This window comes from Pecten maximus, chromosome 4, assembly GCF_902652985.1.
Source record: "Pecten maximus chromosome 4, xPecMax1.1, whole genome shotgun sequence".
NCBI lineage: Eukaryota > Metazoa > Mollusca > Bivalvia > Pectinida > Pectinidae > Pecten > Pecten maximus.
Window position 1 is genome coordinate 18,051,173 of NC_047018.1, and position 18,989 is coordinate 18,070,161.

At 35.3% G+C, this 18,989-nt stretch overlaps 1 protein-coding gene across 1 annotated transcript in view; it reads left to right on the forward strand.

Annotated features, from left to right (window-relative positions):
- Positions 1 to 16,643, forward strand: part of LOC117326418 (ATPase family AAA domain-containing protein 2B-like) — a 91,421-nt gene extending 74,778 nt beyond the window's left edge. The window contains exons 25-45 of the mRNA XM_033883167.1: positions 35 to 214; positions 2,794 to 2,835; positions 3,013 to 3,083; positions 3,578 to 3,711; positions 5,475 to 5,613; positions 6,372 to 6,491; positions 6,865 to 6,967; positions 7,275 to 7,397; positions 8,331 to 8,437; positions 9,373 to 9,429; positions 9,981 to 10,090; positions 10,507 to 10,677; positions 11,329 to 11,464; positions 11,774 to 11,860; positions 12,245 to 12,332; positions 13,188 to 13,309; positions 13,862 to 14,057; positions 14,617 to 14,728; positions 15,187 to 15,277; positions 15,432 to 15,486; positions 15,825 to 16,643. Coding sequence (XP_033739058.1) covers positions 35 to 214; positions 2,794 to 2,835; positions 3,013 to 3,083; positions 3,578 to 3,711; positions 5,475 to 5,613; positions 6,372 to 6,491; positions 6,865 to 6,967; positions 7,275 to 7,397; positions 8,331 to 8,437; positions 9,373 to 9,429; positions 9,981 to 10,090; positions 10,507 to 10,677; positions 11,329 to 11,464; positions 11,774 to 11,860; positions 12,245 to 12,332; positions 13,188 to 13,309; positions 13,862 to 14,057; positions 14,617 to 14,728; positions 15,187 to 15,277; positions 15,432 to 15,486; positions 15,825 to 15,967 — 2,387 coding nt within the window. The 3' untranslated portion in view covers positions 15,968 to 16,643. The remainder of the gene's footprint in view (positions 1 to 34; positions 215 to 2,793; positions 2,836 to 3,012; positions 3,084 to 3,577; positions 3,712 to 5,474; positions 5,614 to 6,371; positions 6,492 to 6,864; positions 6,968 to 7,274; positions 7,398 to 8,330; positions 8,438 to 9,372; positions 9,430 to 9,980; positions 10,091 to 10,506; positions 10,678 to 11,328; positions 11,465 to 11,773; positions 11,861 to 12,244; positions 12,333 to 13,187; positions 13,310 to 13,861; positions 14,058 to 14,616; positions 14,729 to 15,186; positions 15,278 to 15,431; positions 15,487 to 15,824) is intronic.
- The last annotated feature ends 2,346 nt before the right edge of the window (positions 16,644 to 18,989 follow it).

Consider the following 18,989-nt stretch of genomic DNA (forward strand, 5'->3'; position numbering starts at 1 on the left):
GACCAGTCTTGAAAATAAGAACAGGCCGAAATATAAACGACTTCCAAAATTTCGGTTAAAATTTACTCAGAAATTCGCGAAAATAACAAACGGGATTTTGCGATTGACGAAGTTTTTCGAGACTTCACGAGAGTACAAAGTGCAACCGGCACCGGCAACATGTCTGCTATGCGAATCCTTGGAGCGTTCAGGAACATTGCGAATCATACACAACGTAATTTCATTTAGTTTCTTGTTTTAAATAAGACCTTGTTGTATCATTTCACAACTCATGTTGTCAAATTATCATGAAACTCTTTTAGTCAATTATTTGCACAGCAGAACGGTTGTGTACAGTAGCCTAAGCTAATTTTGCGTTCCTTGTTGTTCTTACATGCAAACGCCAGGTAGGAATACAAGGTCATGTCCTGTGTGACAAAATTGAATGCAACGATAGTTAAAATTTCGTGGTGCTTATAAATGAAGGAAATAATAATATGATGATCAATTTATCCACCCTATTTTACTAAATGCATATGATAACAGTAACAAAGTAATAAGTCTAACACCTGACAACTGTCAAAATTTTGTCAATTTACAGTAAAATAGCCTACAGGTTGGGGAAATCACCAACTTTCGTATTAAACGCCAATTGAGGTACAGTTGTTGGGCAGTAGCGGATCATTAGCTATATTGGATCACTCGAAAAACTAAAGCTGATTATGAAAAAAGTACAACTCCCAGGAGGGTGTTTGTTGTACACATTTGTTAATCATTTTTTAGTGTCTACAACGAAAACTTGATATACAGGAGCAAATTACGTACAGAATTCAAGAATTTGTTAATTCCTCAATCCGCTAAACAAGAGATGGCCGCCATCTTGGATAAAGGACAGTTCGATTGGGAAATGGTTTCTAAGATACAACACACTGTCAAACACATAAAAATGCATTCTACTAATTGAGCTACCTGGTCGTCAGCATTCATCCCAGTCCTGTTACGCTACATTCCTTCCTCCTTCAACAAAGTCTTTGACTCTGAAGACACAAGAGACCTATACCAACTCTGTGTATTTAGTTGCGTCCCATATGTAATTGGAAAAATGCACTGCCAGACCGTCAAACCCCGGACCACCAAACATTAGCGGGATGCTCAACCAATTGAGCTACCCGGTCGCCTGCATTCATTCCAGTCCAGTTCCACTTTAATATTGCAAAACTTACTGTTTTGAGTGATTTTGGCTAATTTTATAATGGACTGGCATATAATACGCAAGTTGGCTGTTTCCCCAACCTGTAGACTTGATAGTTAGTCTCCATTTTACAAGACGTGTTTGTAGTGTTCGCAATTCATTGCACATATAATGCATCTTGCTGTTCTGATATGTTTCAAAGATACTTGATGGTCAGTATTAAAAGGACAATTTAGTAAAGCATGCTTTTTAGGTCACCTCAGAGTAAAGCTTTAGGCGATATTAACATCAGAACCCTTCGGATTAGGTCTTGAGGTGAATTTAAGGTTCTTTTGGAATTAATTCTGACCTGGTTGTTAGAATAAGGCAGTTTGATGATATGCAAATGTTGGCCCCACTGACACCCAGGAGCTGATGGACAGGGTCAAAAAGGGTCAAATTGACAAAAAAATATATTTCAAAACTCTGGTGCCTGTTGCTCTTATTGTTTTACAAATTATGCTTAACCAATGTACCACATTTAAACATAATTTCAGCAAGAAAACTGTGATACAAGTTTTATTTGTTAAAAGGTTTACAAGAAATTTATTTCAGTTATTTAAATTAAATAATTTAATTAAGTTTTAATTGTACTTTATTCAAACAATAAACATATAATCAAAAGAAATGTTCAAAATTTTTAAATACTTTTATTTATTTAATAAAAACAAATATTGAAAAATAAAATGAACTAAATTCTTTTGAATATCATTCAATTATTTATAATTGGAAAAAAAATACACATTTATCAGTTTACATTTGAAAACGATTAACCGTCAAGTTTGAGAATTTCATGTTTTGACTCAGGATTTTGATTTGACTCTCAGGATTTCAGAGCTGAGAGTCACTGACTCTTGAGATTTTAATCCTATTGGATGCCCTGTACTCAAGGAGATAATTTTACTATGAATTAGCATTGCATTTCATCCTCAAGGTCATGTGGTGCTAATGTTACTATGAATTAGCATTGTATTTCATCCTCAAGATCATGTGGGGCCAATGTTACTATGAATTAGCATTGTATTTCATCCTCAAGGTCATGTGGGGCCAATGTTACTATGAATTAGCATTGTATTTCATCCTCAAGATCATGTGGGGCCAATGTTACTATGAATTAGCATTGTATTTCATCCTCAAGATCATGTGGGGCCAATGTTACTATGAATTAGCATTGTATTTCATCCTCAAGATCATGTGGGGCCAATGTTACTATGAATTAGCATTGCATTTCATGCTCAAGGTCATGTGGGGCCATGTTCAAAGCATAAGTCTTAAACATGTTTACCTAGAATTGCCAAACTTTGTATGAGATAGAATATTAGAATACTAAATGGGTTGGTATTCATCATAAAGTAAAGAGTTATCGCCCTTTCCATTGACTGATCACAAGTAACTTGGTATATATCTCATAAAGGCAATAAATAGATCAATACTTGGATAGCAGAGCATATTGTATACATGGATGGGATTGTATATTTATATTTAACATTCCCAATTATATAGTCTAAGAGTTAATGTCTTTGTTCAGATTAAAATGTTATGCCTGGGTTGTTCATAATATTCTGTCTTTTTACTGTCTGCAGGTGGACAAAGTCGTTGGCTGTCAACTTCAAGTGCTTTAGGTGGTGAGTTGATTTTGTATAAGAAAAACTTGCACATGTGTTTTAATAGTTAAAGGTTGGTAACAGAAACATGTAAATTCTGTTATGCAGAAATTGGTAAATGATGACAATGAAATGTGTCATGGATGTGTTTTAAGATTTAACCAATTTGAAATTATAATTTATCATATTGTCTTTCAGCCAGAACTCATCTGAGATATGAGGTTAAAGATGATGTAGCAGTTGTGAAATTTGACTCTCCAAATTCTAAGGTATGCATCATTGATATCTGATTTCCTCAATAAATACATGTAAAATTTGTAATTGTTAAGTGAAAGGTTTGGCCTAGTAGTTAAAATCACCATTCCTGACAAGTGTTTTTTGTTGGTTGATGAAAATTCTACTTTTGTAGAGGCATTTTCATTTGGATAACCTCAAATTTTTGCCATTTGAATTGCACCAATCTGGAACACTCTTTGTCGAAATTAAAGACTTGTTCAGTGGAGACATGGTTATTAATTCGCATATGTGATAAATTGTGACTTTTCCATAAAAATGCCCCACATAAAGGTAACATAATCAAAAGCATTGAATGCGGAATGATAATCATTAAATATGTGGAATTACTTCCGACTTCTTTTCATCTGAAACTCACTTGTCTGTTAGCAAATTCTGCTTGTCGGTACAGATCGACAAATGTTTTTGCTGGGCTCTGTTACACACTGATGAGAACATGTGATTAAATATGTGAATTAATGTGATTTAGGTAAACACGCTCTCCAGAGATGTACAGCAAGAGTTTTCAGAAGTGTTTAAGGAGGTCAGTGACAATCCAGCTGTCAAAAGCATTGTTTTCATGTCCGGCAAACCTGGCTGCTTTATTGCAGGAGCTGACATAGGGTATGTATCTGTTTTTTCAGTAAGAATTGATAATCCTGATACTACCCCAAAGGTATTACTTTTTAGACATTTCAAACAGATTCATGCTTCTTTGCATACTTGCCAACTTTTTAGAAATCTCATCGGGGAGAAAAGTGTGTGAGTGACATTTTCAACTGAAAAACACTATGCGTGTTGCCAATGTAAACAACTTCTAAGGGAGATAATTTGCTATAGAAAAATTACTTCCCTTTCTGATCATCTCCCTTTCTAAGTTAAGAAAAATGTTTCATTTCTAATTTGTCAAACTTTGGAAGGTATCAAGTAATAAGCAGTCAGTAACAAAAAAGATATACAAAATAATTTTTTCATTAGTTTTTCTCTCTTATAAGACTCTTTACTCTTACATAGACAGGGCCCGGCAAAAGCACTCGTCCGCTCGTCCTGACGAGTAGATTTTCCCGACGGACGAGTGGTTTTAATTGTCAACTAGTCCGTCGGACGAGTAGAATTTCTCTATGTTATTTCAGTATTCGTTAATAAAATTGCTTAAAATTTGATGCATTGTTAGTTATGTATTCTTTTTTGTGCCATTATTACGAAAAATAGCAAAATTTCTGCATGATAGCAGGTAAGTAGGCCTATCTTCGTCTGTAAATCGGAAGTCATGTACGATGACCGATAACCTCTGAGTGTTCTGGGTGACATGTAAGTATAATGGGTGTTGTCCGAGGATGTCTGCATAAAAATGGCTTAACGAAAATTGGATTGTTAATTTTATTGTCAGTCAACCTAAAAAAATAGGATGACAGTTGTGTTGAGACGACTGATTCAAATGAAAATGGTAACCATTATGATCTCTAACAAATAATTAATTAAGTCACTGCTATATTTTATACTGGTTCATCGAAAACTTTCTCACAATTTCTCGCGTAATGTGACCTATTTTCCCGATGTTTACATTCGCTACATTCCTGTATTAGTTGAATCATCGGTCTTTCTATCGATGGATTAAAACTTTACTAACGTAATGAACATTATAAGATCGATCGTAAATGTATTGAATACAATTGGTAAACAGCCATGTGAAAAATGAGAATGTTGTATAGCAGATAATTCTGAAATTTTTTGGACAAGTGAATTCTTTGTTCGGACAAGTACTTTAATTCAGGCAACTAGTCCGATGGACCAGTGCTTTTGAAAGTTTTTCCTGGGCCCTGATAGATATGTTATCAGAAGAATGTTTAAATTAAAATTAATGTCAATTAATGCAAATTACCACAATGATATCACAGCTATTTTTATCATTTATTATCAAATTGTCAAAAATGCTACAATAATTATCTGGAATGTTATATATTTTAAAGAAGTTTTAATTGTATTCCCCATGTTTTAAAGCACATCGATTGAAAAGGGGTCTGTTTTAATATGACAGTATTGGACAAATGAGATTTTTAAGACATGTTTTGCCTGCAGTTGGAAAGTTATTTTCAGCCAAAAAAGGTCCTAGGTTGAATCTGAAAAGTACCCTATTTATGAAGTACGGGCGAGAACCTAATTCCTAACTCATTGACTACTAGTATTGTGGATGATGCAAAGTATCTTTTTACTAATAAAACAGTTTTTTTCATGCTTTGCAAATTCGCTGAAAATCTAATTTTGTATAATAGTGTAGATTTGTAGTTTGAATGAGATATTCTGTATTTTGATATATATGGCTTAGATTATTTATGAAATTCATTCATGTCACAGAGGCCTAAAATTTAACAATAATTTCATCAAAGGATGATAGAAGCATGCAAGACAAAAGAAGAAATTGTAGAGCTGTCTACACGTGGCAAGGCATTATTTGATGAAGTGGAGAAAAGCCCAAAGCCAGTTGTAGCTGCCATTAAAGGCTCTTGTCTTGGAGGAGGACTAGAGGTAGATAAGTTTTATTTTGTTCTGAGTGAATGGTTATAGTGCTGGAAATGTCAAGTAAATATTCAGGTCATTTTCTAGCATGTTGTGCAAAAACAAGATAACAAATTTTTAACTCTAGACTTCTGTATGAAAACGAGAGAGAAAAAATAATAAAAAAATTATATCAAGGTAAAAGTGTTTCAACAAATTTCATTAAGAGCCTTATCGTCAAAACCATCCATTTCTATTGGTGTGTTGGACTTTCCAGCACAGGATAGATAATTGGTTTTTTGATTTGGAGGGGTGAACACTTACCTGTCCAGACAAGCCTGGGTCCTCTGCGGGAAATAAACTGTTAAGGTGTCAAACATGAACTCTAACCTGAGGTTACAGATTACAAAAAATATTCAACAGGGCAAAAAATACAACAATCGGGAGTTCATGTTGGACTATATCATGATTAACAGTATTTTGTTGCTTAGTTATCTGAAGAGAAAGTCTGTGGTAAATAGTTATTTGGCAATAAGATTGTATTGTTTGATGTATGGAATACGTTTTATCATTTTTGCACTTGAAGACAAAAAATTCTATTCTACTGGTCCTAGATTTTAGACTTTTGATTTATATTTTCTATCACAGAAGAACTGTTCAAGTTTTGAATATTACGACACGAAAGAAATTTGGTGTACAATAACAAAACATACTTTGTTTAAAAATATGTATTGGTTGCTTTGTTAATATGAATGAAAATTTACAATTACATTGTTGTGTGATACCAGGTTGCCCTTGCCTGCCATTATCGTATTGCTGTGAAGGATAGCAAAACCAACCTCGGTGTGCCTGAGGTTAAACTAGGTCTCCTTCCTGGTGCTGGTGGTACACAGAGATTACCAAAAACGGTATGTAACTGTAAATTATGTTATGAACAGTCTAGGCCTGTAATTGGCTGTACTTTCCCATCCTTTCAATAGTAATATCACAACTAAATGTCATTGTGTGCATTGTGACAGAAAGAAATCAAACCAGTTAAAATATACCACTTCTATAGATTTACATCAGTCTGAGAGAACTGCTTTCATTAAACATTTACAGTAATATCTAATTCTTGATGATGTGAAAAACTAAATCTTTAATTACTTTTTTATTTTGAACAAGAGCTAGAAAAAAGGAAAGTTATGAGACATGTCAAAAGCATTTTTCAAATAATATTTCAAATGTTGTAGAGATATAAATGATATGAAAAATAATGTTGCTATGGGTGTCTTCCTTTAGGTTGGTGTCCAAGCAGCATTGGATATGATGATGACAGGTAAAAACATCAAAGCAGATAAAGGCAAAAAGATGGGACTGGTAGATCAAGTTGTTGATTGTCTTGGTGAGTTACTACATACAGAATGCATAGAATTATCTCTGTAGGAAAGTCCAATAATTTGACTTCAAAGTGAGACTTTGTACATAAACCTGTTAATTTTAATGCAGATGCTGTTCTTGCAGATATATTTTTCATATTTTTTTATAGTTTTTTGAGTGAAAAATATCAAATAGTGTATCTTTTCAAGCATTTAATAATAATCACATCAGTACTTGTTAAATAAAGAGTAAGGTGTTCACATTTTCGATTAGTTATTTACTTATTGAAAATAATAGCAGTGCCGTCAATGACCTTTACTTCTGTGTGTCAGGACCTGGGCTGATGGATCCAGAAACAGCAACCCTGAATTACTTAGAGGATGTAGCTATACAGGCTGCCAAAGGTTTGGCCAGCAAAAAATTGCAAAAGAAGCCATATTTTTCATACATGAATTGTAAGTATATCATGATGTTGTACACTGCAGGTAAAATACCTTAGTGGCTGATGTTTGCACGCAGTAAAACTGATGCATGTATACCTTTGGACTGTAAATTTTGGTGCATAGAAAAGTGAAAAATTGTCTCAAGTTGACAAACAGATCCATAAAAAGTTTTCTGTTAAAGTCTCCCTATGTTTTCATAGCATATACATTAGGACAGTACAAAAATATGTTAAATGATAAAATAAATACCCTAATGGTGATATGATGTGAGAAACAATACTGTAGTTCTTCATAATTGCAATTATAAAACTGGGAAACTACTCACTGATTATTGGAAATCTCCATTCTCTATGTGTAAATCAGACACAGAAAATATGTCGTGCATACATTACATGCACAAACTGGTGTGTTTGAAAGAATGGTGCACTGGCAATCAAAGCCATACATCAAAAGCCAAAAGTCGATCATAGGTTGCTGTTGCGAAGGCAAAGAAACGGATGGAATAAAATCACAATTTTATCTTCAAATTACATGAGTCATTTGACAAAAATTAAGGATAGCTAAATGTGAAAAGCCATCATGAATAGGCAGTGAAATTTCTCTGCATTTGATAAACCCATGCTTTTCTGTTTATCCTCCGTGATGTAACTTGGGGTGTGCAGGATTGGTTCACGTTCTGTTTTTAGATGATTATTACTTTATAGATTTTTACATTCATAAACAAAAACATAAAGAGGCTTTAAGAACATTGATATATCTCTGTATAACTGTTTTAGATAGCTTTGTTTCTTTACATGGTGAAATTGAGGCTAATTTAAAGTTAAAGGAAGAATATTTTTAAGGTAAAAAATGTCATTTTTATGTGAATTTGGAGATGTAATATTTTTGTTATTTTATGATGTCTGAGATTTGTGTTTTTTACTAGATTTTATTCTCCATTTTCAGCTCTCTTGTCTACATCCCGGGGGATGTCATTTGTAAAGTCTCAGGCTACAAAGGCAGTGATGAAAATGACAGCTGGGAACTATCCTGCACCACTGGAAATACTAGACGTAAGTTTGAGATATCTAAAAGATAACAAGTACAGTGGAACTTCGTTAAATCGAACTAGGAAAACTCTAATAACCCGCTTAACTCGAAGTACTTTTTCAGTCCTGGCCGGATGATCTCTTTATCATCCTGGCCGGATGATCTCTTTATCCTAGTAAAAAAAAACTTAGAAAACTTGTATGATACAAATTAGAAATTTGGTCCAAACAATAAACACCCTACTTGAAATGATCAACAAAATTGAAGTATCATTTTTGAGGCTAACAACGATCGGTGGTAAACGCCAACATTTTTTCAGCATCAAATCTCCGCTTGTAATACTGAAGGTATCAACACTATTACAAACCTACTGATTATTATATGCTATTATAAGTGTTTAATAAATTAATTAAACAATTTGTCTGTGGAATCTGATAACAACAACTCTCGGTGATAAAAAGTACTGCTTTACTTGCATTAGGTAATTTCCCAAGGCGGTCGCTGACAATAATACACACGGCAGTGAACTCATTTATTCGCTCGCTCAAGCGGAAATAATCTCTGACACACTGGTACTGGGCTGATGTTTTTACATTTGTAGAAATGAAACAGGCAATGCTGCCTATTAAATCTTTTAATGACTGAAACAATAGCATAATTACTGCAGAGATGTTCAGAGTATGTCTGTTCTAAACAGTCACCGCTGTGTATTAAATCAGATAGCACGCCAACTCAGTAACAGCAACATTTTATTTGCACATGCGCAGCTCAACTTCCTATGCTAATACACTATAATGGTGTGGTTATCGGGAAAACATAAGTATGCCTATCAAACAGTATTTTATATGTCCAATATAAGGGAATAGTTCTGTTACATTTTACCTGTCTTCACACAGTACCTAAGCCGTTCATTTTCTGAGGAAGTCTGAGAGAAACTTATTGTTACACATGTTGACAGGTTGTAGAGAAGCAAGTCGTGGAAGGAAAAGAAAAAGGAGATGCTGCAGAATCTGAGGTAGGTAATCATGTGTGTGATTGTCTGTAACTTTATATTGAATGTGAGATGCTTTATTCCCAAATTATGACCCAACAAGCAACTGTCCCTAAAAGTCCGTCAAGAAATGATAAGGAATATGAACTTCAGTTTATCTCTGAAATTTGATGTTGTATTGGTAAACTCTAAGCTGACATGTTTTAGGACTTAAGGTATTGCAGAGTCAATATGTATGCAGTGTGATAATGAAACTGACTGATGTCAGACATATGAAAGTAATTTTAGTTTTATGATTCTAAAATCGGCTCTTGGTTATCTTTTTTTTCTTTAAATATCTACTGATTTTTTATTTGAAAAGTTGATTGCACAACAATTGTTATTTCCCGATATAATTTAAAGTTCAAGTTTACAAACAATTGACTTCAGTATTACAATTTATTTGAAAAGTTGATTGCACAGCAATTGTTTTTTCCGGATATAATTTTAAGTTCATGTTTACAAAAAATTGACTTCAGTATCACAATGATGTTATTGTAGGTTATTCTTTATTCATTGTGAAATTATTGTTGCAGGGATTTGGAAAGCTAGGCATGACCACTGAGTCTAAAGCTCTGATTGGTTTATACCATGGAGACACAGCATGTAGGAAAAACAAGTTTGGAAATCCAGAGAAAAAAGCCCAGTAAGACAGTCATCAAACCAAAACTGAAATATCCTAGTGGGATACTACACTTGTTTCTGTATCTGACCCAAATATATTGTATATAAATAATCAATCAAAGTGTCAATCATTTCTCGAGACAATCTGTCTATATGAACCACCTATAATGACTCTTTTAAAAGGTTACATAAAACCTGTGTCAGGAGTGAGAAATGGAGAGTTTAAGTTACAAAATAGTTTGTGACCAAGAATATAAAATGGTAATAAACAGGGTAGATGTATCATACTCAAGTGTAATTTGTAACAAGTAATCGAGAGTGTGAAGGTTGATACACTATTTCAACCCCCTTTAGGTAAATGTCGGAATATGTATTGATTTATATTGTAATTTACACATTTGGTCCATGAATTAAGTTCACTTTTTGTGTGCGCTCTAGGAACATTGGAGTTCTCGGGGCAGGTTTAATGGGTGCTGGAATTGTAGAGGTGTCACTGGGCAAGGTTGACTATGTACAGATGAAGGATGTCAACTCCTCGGGCCTGGCCAGGGGAGAGGATCAGATCGTCAAGGGAATGCAGACACAAGTCAAAAAGAAGAAAATGACAAGGTATCATTTTACTGCTTTTTCAGAAAGTACTAAATGGATCTGCCTCAAATTTCATATGTTTGTTTCCATTCGTTCCTCTCTATGCATACACTTTTTAGACTGACTAGAAAACAAAATGAATAACAAGCTCCATTTTGGATTCTGACAGTTGAAGTTTATTACCACTATTTCTCAGAATGTAGAGAACTTTCTCACATTTCATAAGAAGGTTCCCCTTGGTCCCTAGTTGTGCATGCTAAATTTTGAGACTGATTGGAAAACACTCTGGTGGACAGGTTGCCATCTATGATTTTGTCAGTTGAAGTTTGCAATCACCATGCATTTCTTGGAAATAATCCTTGAATTCTTTTAATGTCATTTGTGGATTTTTATTCATTGCTAGTTGTATATGTTCAGTAATAGACTGAAGAACAAAACTCCATCTGTTTTTATCCATACAATGTATACATGTATGTCAAGATAAATGACTAATCTGTTTTTACAAAAAACCGATAAAGACCTTTCAGTAGTGGGCGCCAATATCTGTCTGGAATCTCTTGTGTAAGCCATTTTTGATTTTGATATACCGGTATAAAGTTTGATACGGCTAGATCAAACAATTGATCTCAGACTGTGGAGTCTAATAACATGCTGCATGTTCTGTATTTCTAGTGCAGAGAAGGACAAGGTCTTGTCCACAATGGAACCAACGTTATCCTACAAGGATTTCAAAAACTGTGATATGGTGATCGAAGCCGTGTTTGAGGATATCAATATAAAACACGCTGTCATCAGGGAAGTGGAGCAGGTAAACTCGATTTCTCTCATACAACAGCTAATGTGTTCAAACGGCTACTTCCTAGAAAGTCTTATAACACATACTTAGTATATTGCTTAGAGCAGTAGGTTTCTAAATGCCTGAAACTTTTCTACATTCTGTTATGAACTTCCTCTGATAAATAGTGGCAAACAATGTGGTAATACAGATCATAAGTCTAATGTGCAATATATATTGGATATAATTTTATGTTAGTAAAAGTATCAACCAAAAATGATTTAATCTTGATTTGTCTAATTTATCTTTGCTTATGTAAATTTTGTCTTACTGAATTTTCAGCATATACCAGATCACTGTATATTTGCGACAAACACTTCAGCGTTACCCATTTCCCGTATAGCAGAAGCCAGTAAGAGGCCAGAAAAGGTTGCTATACATTTATTTTGCATTGTTGAAAATGAATTGAATTTGAAATTAATATAATGTTTTATTATTCTAAGGGGAAAACATAGATTTGAAATAATATTTTAAAGTTATTCCAGTTCTCTTTGAATCCTGTTTAATATAAAGAATGTTGTTTAGGTATGTGAATGCCTAACAGCTGGTAATATTATGTTGGTGATAAAACTGAAGTCCAGATGTGCTTTATTTTATATGGTATGTAAAGTGAGAATTTACAGTATCCTGACTCCATTGTTCATTCCTGTATGTATAGCCCAAAAAGACACATACCATAGTCTGGCTGTAAGGGCCTATTAGTAGTTTTGTATTGTTTATAATTGCTACAAATCTGCGGTCTTCTGTTTACAGGTCATTGGGATGCACTACTTTTCACCTGTAGATAAAATGCCACTTCTAGAAATCATAACAACAGATAAAACATCAAAAGACACAACAGGTAATATACTACTAAGGGAAGGAATAGGCATGTTGTATTTCATTTCATACTATTACTCAACTCTTATGTCGGTAAGGGCCTGCAGAATTACAATAAGGAGATTTCTTCATGTCTTCTATTGTCAAAGTATGTTGAATGATCAAAAGGTATTCTCCTACCCCCATATTATAAAATGTTTCTTTTTCTTTTATAAGCTGGTGGAGGGCTATTCAGATCGCCCTCTGTCCATTGTCTGTCGTACATCTGTAAACCTTTTTACCGCTATTTCTCAGAAAGATCTAAATCTTTCTCAAATTCATATTCAGTATCCCCTTGGTCCCCTAGTTTTGTATTTAAGATTTTTTGAGTCAGATCAGGAGACAAAATGGCTGACAGATGGCCACCTTTGGATTTGACATTTGAAATTTGTTATTTCATTTCTTGAGAATTGCTTGAATAGAAAAAAAAAGAGAAAGAAGGGAAAAGGTAGAGAAAAGATCTTTCTTGCATATAAATAAAGATAATTTAATGGTTGGCACCAAGATCTCTCTAGAATCTCTTGGTTTTTTGGTGGTGTCACATAGTCTTAATAATACCTTACATGTTGCAACGGTATTAAACCCAAACAAAAAACAAGCACTGTAATGTACAAAGCTGTCTAGTACTATAATTGTGCTGATTACTACGGTGGTTCAGCCATATACCTTCAATGCTACAAGGCTAAGCTATCATTGACATGTACATATTGTTTTAGAAATTGGGTCACTTTCAGTCAAGTCTGGGGAGTTTTCAATTGACAAAAACTTACAGTCCTCAAAACAAATTTTATTCTTTGCCCTTATTTCCAATGTTCATTTTGTAACTTTGTACTTGCAGCATCTGCTGTAGATGTGGGACTAAGACAAGGTAAGGTTGTGATCGTTGTCGGAGACGGCCCAGGCTTCTACACTACCAGGATCCTGGCCTCTATGTTGGCAGAAGCCATCAGACTGTTACAGGTTTGTGGTTTTGTTAGGGCCCTTGCAAATATATCCACAGTGTTTTAAAGTCTTTTTCATCTAAGGAATCAGATGTCTAGAAATTTCATATGAAGTTCATAAGGTCCATGTAACTTTAAAAAATGGATGAGGAATATGTACATTTGTCAGATATACAGCAGCCAGGCTTGTGTTGATCAGTCTGCTTTAATTCCATGTAGGTCTGATGTCTGTATAACATTACCAAGTCTTCAAATCGGACACTGTTTTTCGTTGGTTTTGTTTCATCAACTTGCTTTGAAAAATAAAGATATTGCCAATCATTATCATATTGAAGTATCCATCCAATAATGCTTGTTTGAATCTCAAAGTGATGGTAGGCACAGATTTAACTACCTGTTTTTGGTCTTTGACAATTTTATAGATCTAGTCCATGAACAACATTGATGTCTATGTAAAATGCCATGTTCTATTATGTGCGTAAAGTAGACATGTAAGAAGTAGTTCATTCACTAAATTGTTTATAAAAATACCAGCTAAGAAAAAAAAATAATAATACAATTTTTGAAATAGGAGGGTGTGACTCCAACACAATTGGACAAGTTAACCAAGAAGTTTGGCTGGCCTGTGGGTGCAGCTACCCTGGCTGATGAAGTAGGTGTTGATGTAGCAGCCCATGTGGCAGAGGATCTCACCAAAGCTTTCGGCTCCAGGTTTGCTGGTGGAAACCCCAATGTTCTGGGAGACATGGTGAAAGCTGGATACTTAGGTAAAGTGTTCGGTCCGGAAACGTCCATCATCTTTTCTAATGTGAAGTAGTCTGTAAAGTGTCTTTAACAGTGAATACAATCAAATAACATTGGCTTCTTGATATCACAAGTACAGTATTTGATTTATGTAGAGAATGCAAGTTTGGATAATTGCGGGTTTCTTTTTTTTGTTCAATGACATTCTTTGTTAAAGATAGTTACACTTTGTCTTCTTGATACAGACAAAATACTGACTATAGTCTGTGAGACAAAACCTAACAATAGGCAGAGTCATGTAGGTGGTAAACCAGTAACTAACTAAAGTTGATAGGACACTGTCTGTAGTTGGTGAGATAAAACCAAACAATAAGTAGATGGTAAACCAGTAACTAACTTAACTGTGTTCTTGTCACATATCAATAAACAACCACTGGTGATATTATATTATTTTGGCCATACTGCAAGAAGGTATGCTTTTAAAATTGACAGATAACAGTAGTTCTGATGTGGTATTACTTACGCCCTTATTGACAACACTGAGTTCATGCTTGTCTTTTTTTTAATGTGCTGTGTCCACAGGACGTAAATCAGGGAAAGGATGCTTTGTGTATGAAAAGGGATCCAAAAAACGCCCAGAGAATGCAGGAGCAGCAGAAATTTTACAAAAATACAAACTTGACCCACCTGTGCCGTAAGTGTCTAGTTCTGTTCTTTTGGCTGTATTGTGATGACTTTCATTTACATTAATCTACAGGCTACAGAACAGCTGTATGGGGAAACCATTGTATTTTGACTTTTTTTTTTTTTTTTTTCCGAGGTCACTGTCCAAAGTAAAATGTCATTTAACAGGGTTATCTTTTTTGAAAACTTTTATGTTTCATTTGGAAAATATTGATAATGTGCCATATGTAATGAAATATGAAACACTCATAAAATGCTATCTCCTGAGAAAAAGATTTTCAATTACCAACAGACCTTAGTTTAAGTACAGTTTGTAAGAGTTATCCTTCTTCCCATAATCTATCATTGCAAGAAAGGTTATGATTTTAATTACAAATGTTGGGGTTTTTGTTTTTGGTATAAAAATAATATTTCTATAGTTCCGTTTCTGTGGAAGTTGAATGTAATTATATGCATTTAACATTACAGAATAACAGATGAAGATATTCAATACCGACTGTTCTCCAGATTTGTGAATGAATCGGTGATGTGTTTACAGGAGGGAATTCTGAAAACACCTGTAAGTTTTATTTAGATATCATATTTGGTTATTAGCTTTTATTTGTGGTGTCAATATTGATGCAAGATTTAATGGAAAGAGACATATGTTGAAGTATGAATTTCAAAGTTATTCAATTAAACATAAAATATATTTATTTATTCCCTTATTTCAGTTGGAAGGAGATATTGGTGCAGTGTTTGGTCTTGGGTTCCCACCATTCCTTGGAGGTAAGAACAAAATGGTCTGCTGGTTAGCATTCTAAAATATCCTGGTGGAAATATGATTCCTTGTCATCAGTCATGCCTACAGTTCAATCCCATTCAGTTACTGGAAAGTCTGAAAATAAACGGCTTTTACAGAAATAGAGGCCATTGTTTGGGGAGCATATAGAGTTACCCATGCTTCCTATCAAGTCACACCTTATGATGGTCATCTGTCAAGGGTCACATTTGATCCCTTTAGCAATGAAAAGCATGTGTACGACATATTTTATGAAAGCTTCAACAGAACTTCTAGTCTACCGTAATGTTTACCATAGTATAATATTGTTTGAATTTATTTACAGGACCATTCCGTTATCTCGACTTACATGGAGCTAAGCAATTGGTCGAGAAAATGGAACGATACCAGCAAAGTTATGGAGAACCATTTGCACCTTGCCAACTGCTGTTAGACCATGCCAAACAACCATCAAAGCGTTTCCATTAGAAATTTATCTGAGACATTGTGATATTCTTGAATCTTACGAACAAATGTGTCAGGGGCTGAATGGTATGACATGGCCATATAGTGCTCAACTTTATCAGGTTTAAAGGTTACATGTGATGTAACCAAAGTGTGATATGTGATGCTGAATCTTGTACAGTTGTGGTGCCATTTTCACATGCAAAACTTTTAAGATATAACTTCAAAAATGTTGAAAACACTGAAAGTTATTGATGTGAGTTTTGTGTTTTACTGGATTCAAAGGTGGTGCATGTGAAATTTTGATTTTATGGCCTGCTGGAATTACATTACTTCAAGTATGAATCACTTTCATTCTCTAGCCCAAGGCTAGTCTATGAAATCCCTGGTTTCTGATTACGAGATTATTTCTATGATAACATTCAATTTGACAAATTTTGTTATTTCATTAATTAATTCTACAATGTAAGGTACTGTCGTGGAAGTGTTTTTCATTCAACGCAACCATTTATCATGATTAAGTCCAGCATGGGCAATCTCAGGATATATTTGTTTTATATTATGTTACATTTGTATAATATATTTACCATTTTCAGTTTAAACAGACAATAATTTATTATTACCAAAATTTCGTGGGGCATCATGGACATTCTTGTCATTTACTGAAAATATCTTTGTAATAAATACTGATGTGATTTACTGTTTTGTTTGATTGGTTGTATAGATATATATAGTTTTACTTTCATTCCCAAAGAAATATACATACTGTAAATGTTTACATTTTGACCTCTTTATAGATATCAGACTTAATAAATACCTAACAAATTATCCTGAATCAAAAACTGGAGGAATCTGTGTATTTATGAATGGTGTAATTCCCAAAAATAATAACTGCGTCCAATGGACCATGTTTATATCCAAATTAGTCCCACAATGCAACGGGCGGGTTATCGGCCAACAACAATGCCGGAATGCCAAAACGCAGATTCTGACAAAAAGAAATGTAAAAGGGACTGTACTCGGTAAAACCTCAGGATTTCCTTAGGAGGAGAATTTATTTGTTGGAACCTAGCAAGAGAAGAAAATGGACTCTAGTTCCGATTTTGCTGGACATATATTGGATTGCTGGTTAGCTTTTTCTGTATTCCTTATACATTGTCAACTTTACCAATCTGATTTTAATAGATGTTTTGTTGCATTGATATTGCTATATTTTAAAATAATATTTAGTTGTATGTTTGTTTATACTGATCAGTTATTACGAGAGTATTTTGCCAATATGTTCAAATGAAAGCATTAATAGGCAAGTTCACGCGTACTCAATATGTAAACCACAGAATATCTTTCAAAATTACAAAGTTTTTTTTTTTTTTATGAAATTCATAAGGCAAATATACTGGATGGACGTTTAAGTTTGAATTATTGAAATCATTCCCAGTAAAGTTACAGAAAAGTATAAACATATAAACTTTGTTAACACCATTCTAAAATGAAAAAAGTCTGATCCTATGAATGTACAGGTTTATAAGATTAAGATAAGAATATTATTTTTCATTTAATTATAACTCTACTAAATGTGAATGGGCAGACAATAGGACTCGGGAAATGATATTGAATTATCTTTGATTGAGGATAAAACACAGTGAACTCATAGGCCTTTAACTTAAGATTCTACAGTTATGTTTGAATTGTTAATCACAACATTGTTGAAGGATAAAACGATACACACAGTATAGAATACATCAGATTCTTGAGAACATAGTATGGGGGAGTCTGGTCCTGTAGAACGGGACACAAGGGAGTGTTCTGGAGAACTTGGCATTAAGGAGTCTTGTTTTGGAGTGCACAGTCCTGGAGAACGGGATGTGAAGGGGGCCACGTCCTAGAGAACAGGGTGTGATGGGGGCCACGTCCTGGAGAACGGGGTGTGACTGGTGTGTCTGAGTCCACGCCCTGGAGAACAGGGTGTGTAGGGTCCACGTCCTGGAGAACGGGACGTGAAGGGGGCCACGTCCTCGAGAACGGGGTGTGAAGGGGGCCACATCCTGGAGAACAGGGTGTGTAGGAGTTATGTCCTGGAGAACAGGGTGTGTAGGGGGCCACGTCCTGGAAAACATGGTGTGAACGGGGCCACGTCCTGGAGAACATGGTGTGTATGGGCAACATCTTGGAGAACATGGTGTGTATGGGGGCCACGTCCTGGAGAACAGGGTGTGTAGGGTACACGTCCTGGAGAACGGGGTGTGAAGGGGGCCACGTCCTGGAGAACAGAGTGTGTAGGGTCCACGTCCTGGAGAACGGGGTGTGTAGGGTCCACGTCCTGGAGAACGGGGTGTGAAGGGGGCCACGTCCTCGAGAACAGGGTGTGAAGGGGGCCACGTCCTCGAGAACGGGGTGTGAAGGGGGCCACGTCCTGGAGAACAGGGTGTGAAGGGGGCCACGTCCTAGAGAACAGGGTGTGTAGGAGTCCACGTCCTGGAGAACATGGTGTGATGGGGGCCACGTCCTGGAGAACGGGGCATTTAGAATGTTAGTGGAGAATGCAGTGTTAATGGGTCCCGTTCTGGAGTGCAGGTATTCGGGAGTCTGGTTCAAGAATGCAGAGCGTGAAGGAGTTACGTTCCGGAGAAAAGGCATTTCAGTGTATATTTTTGTGTTTTGGGAGGATGCGGTATGTTTGTGTTTGTCTCCTTGTGATAGCGATTTATAGTGCTACCTCATTGCACACTGCCGGAGACACCGCGGCATGAGTAGAAAATTACATTAGAGACTATGTCTATGGACACAACGCCTTCACGGGGACGAACGCTTAATAGGTGGGGCAGTGTCAAGAGAGATATTGGGAAGAAGACAGTTTTTAGAGCGAAGAGAACAGATAATATCCAAAATTAAGTCGCCTCTTACGATCATGCAATTGGGGCATCGGGTATAGCTCTTATGCCCTACCTCAGGGCACAGGGACACTTAGGAGTTGAATTATGGCTAAAAGGTAGACGGAGTTCTGAAGAAAAAGGAAGTAGGAGTCGGATTCTGGTGAGGACTTTAT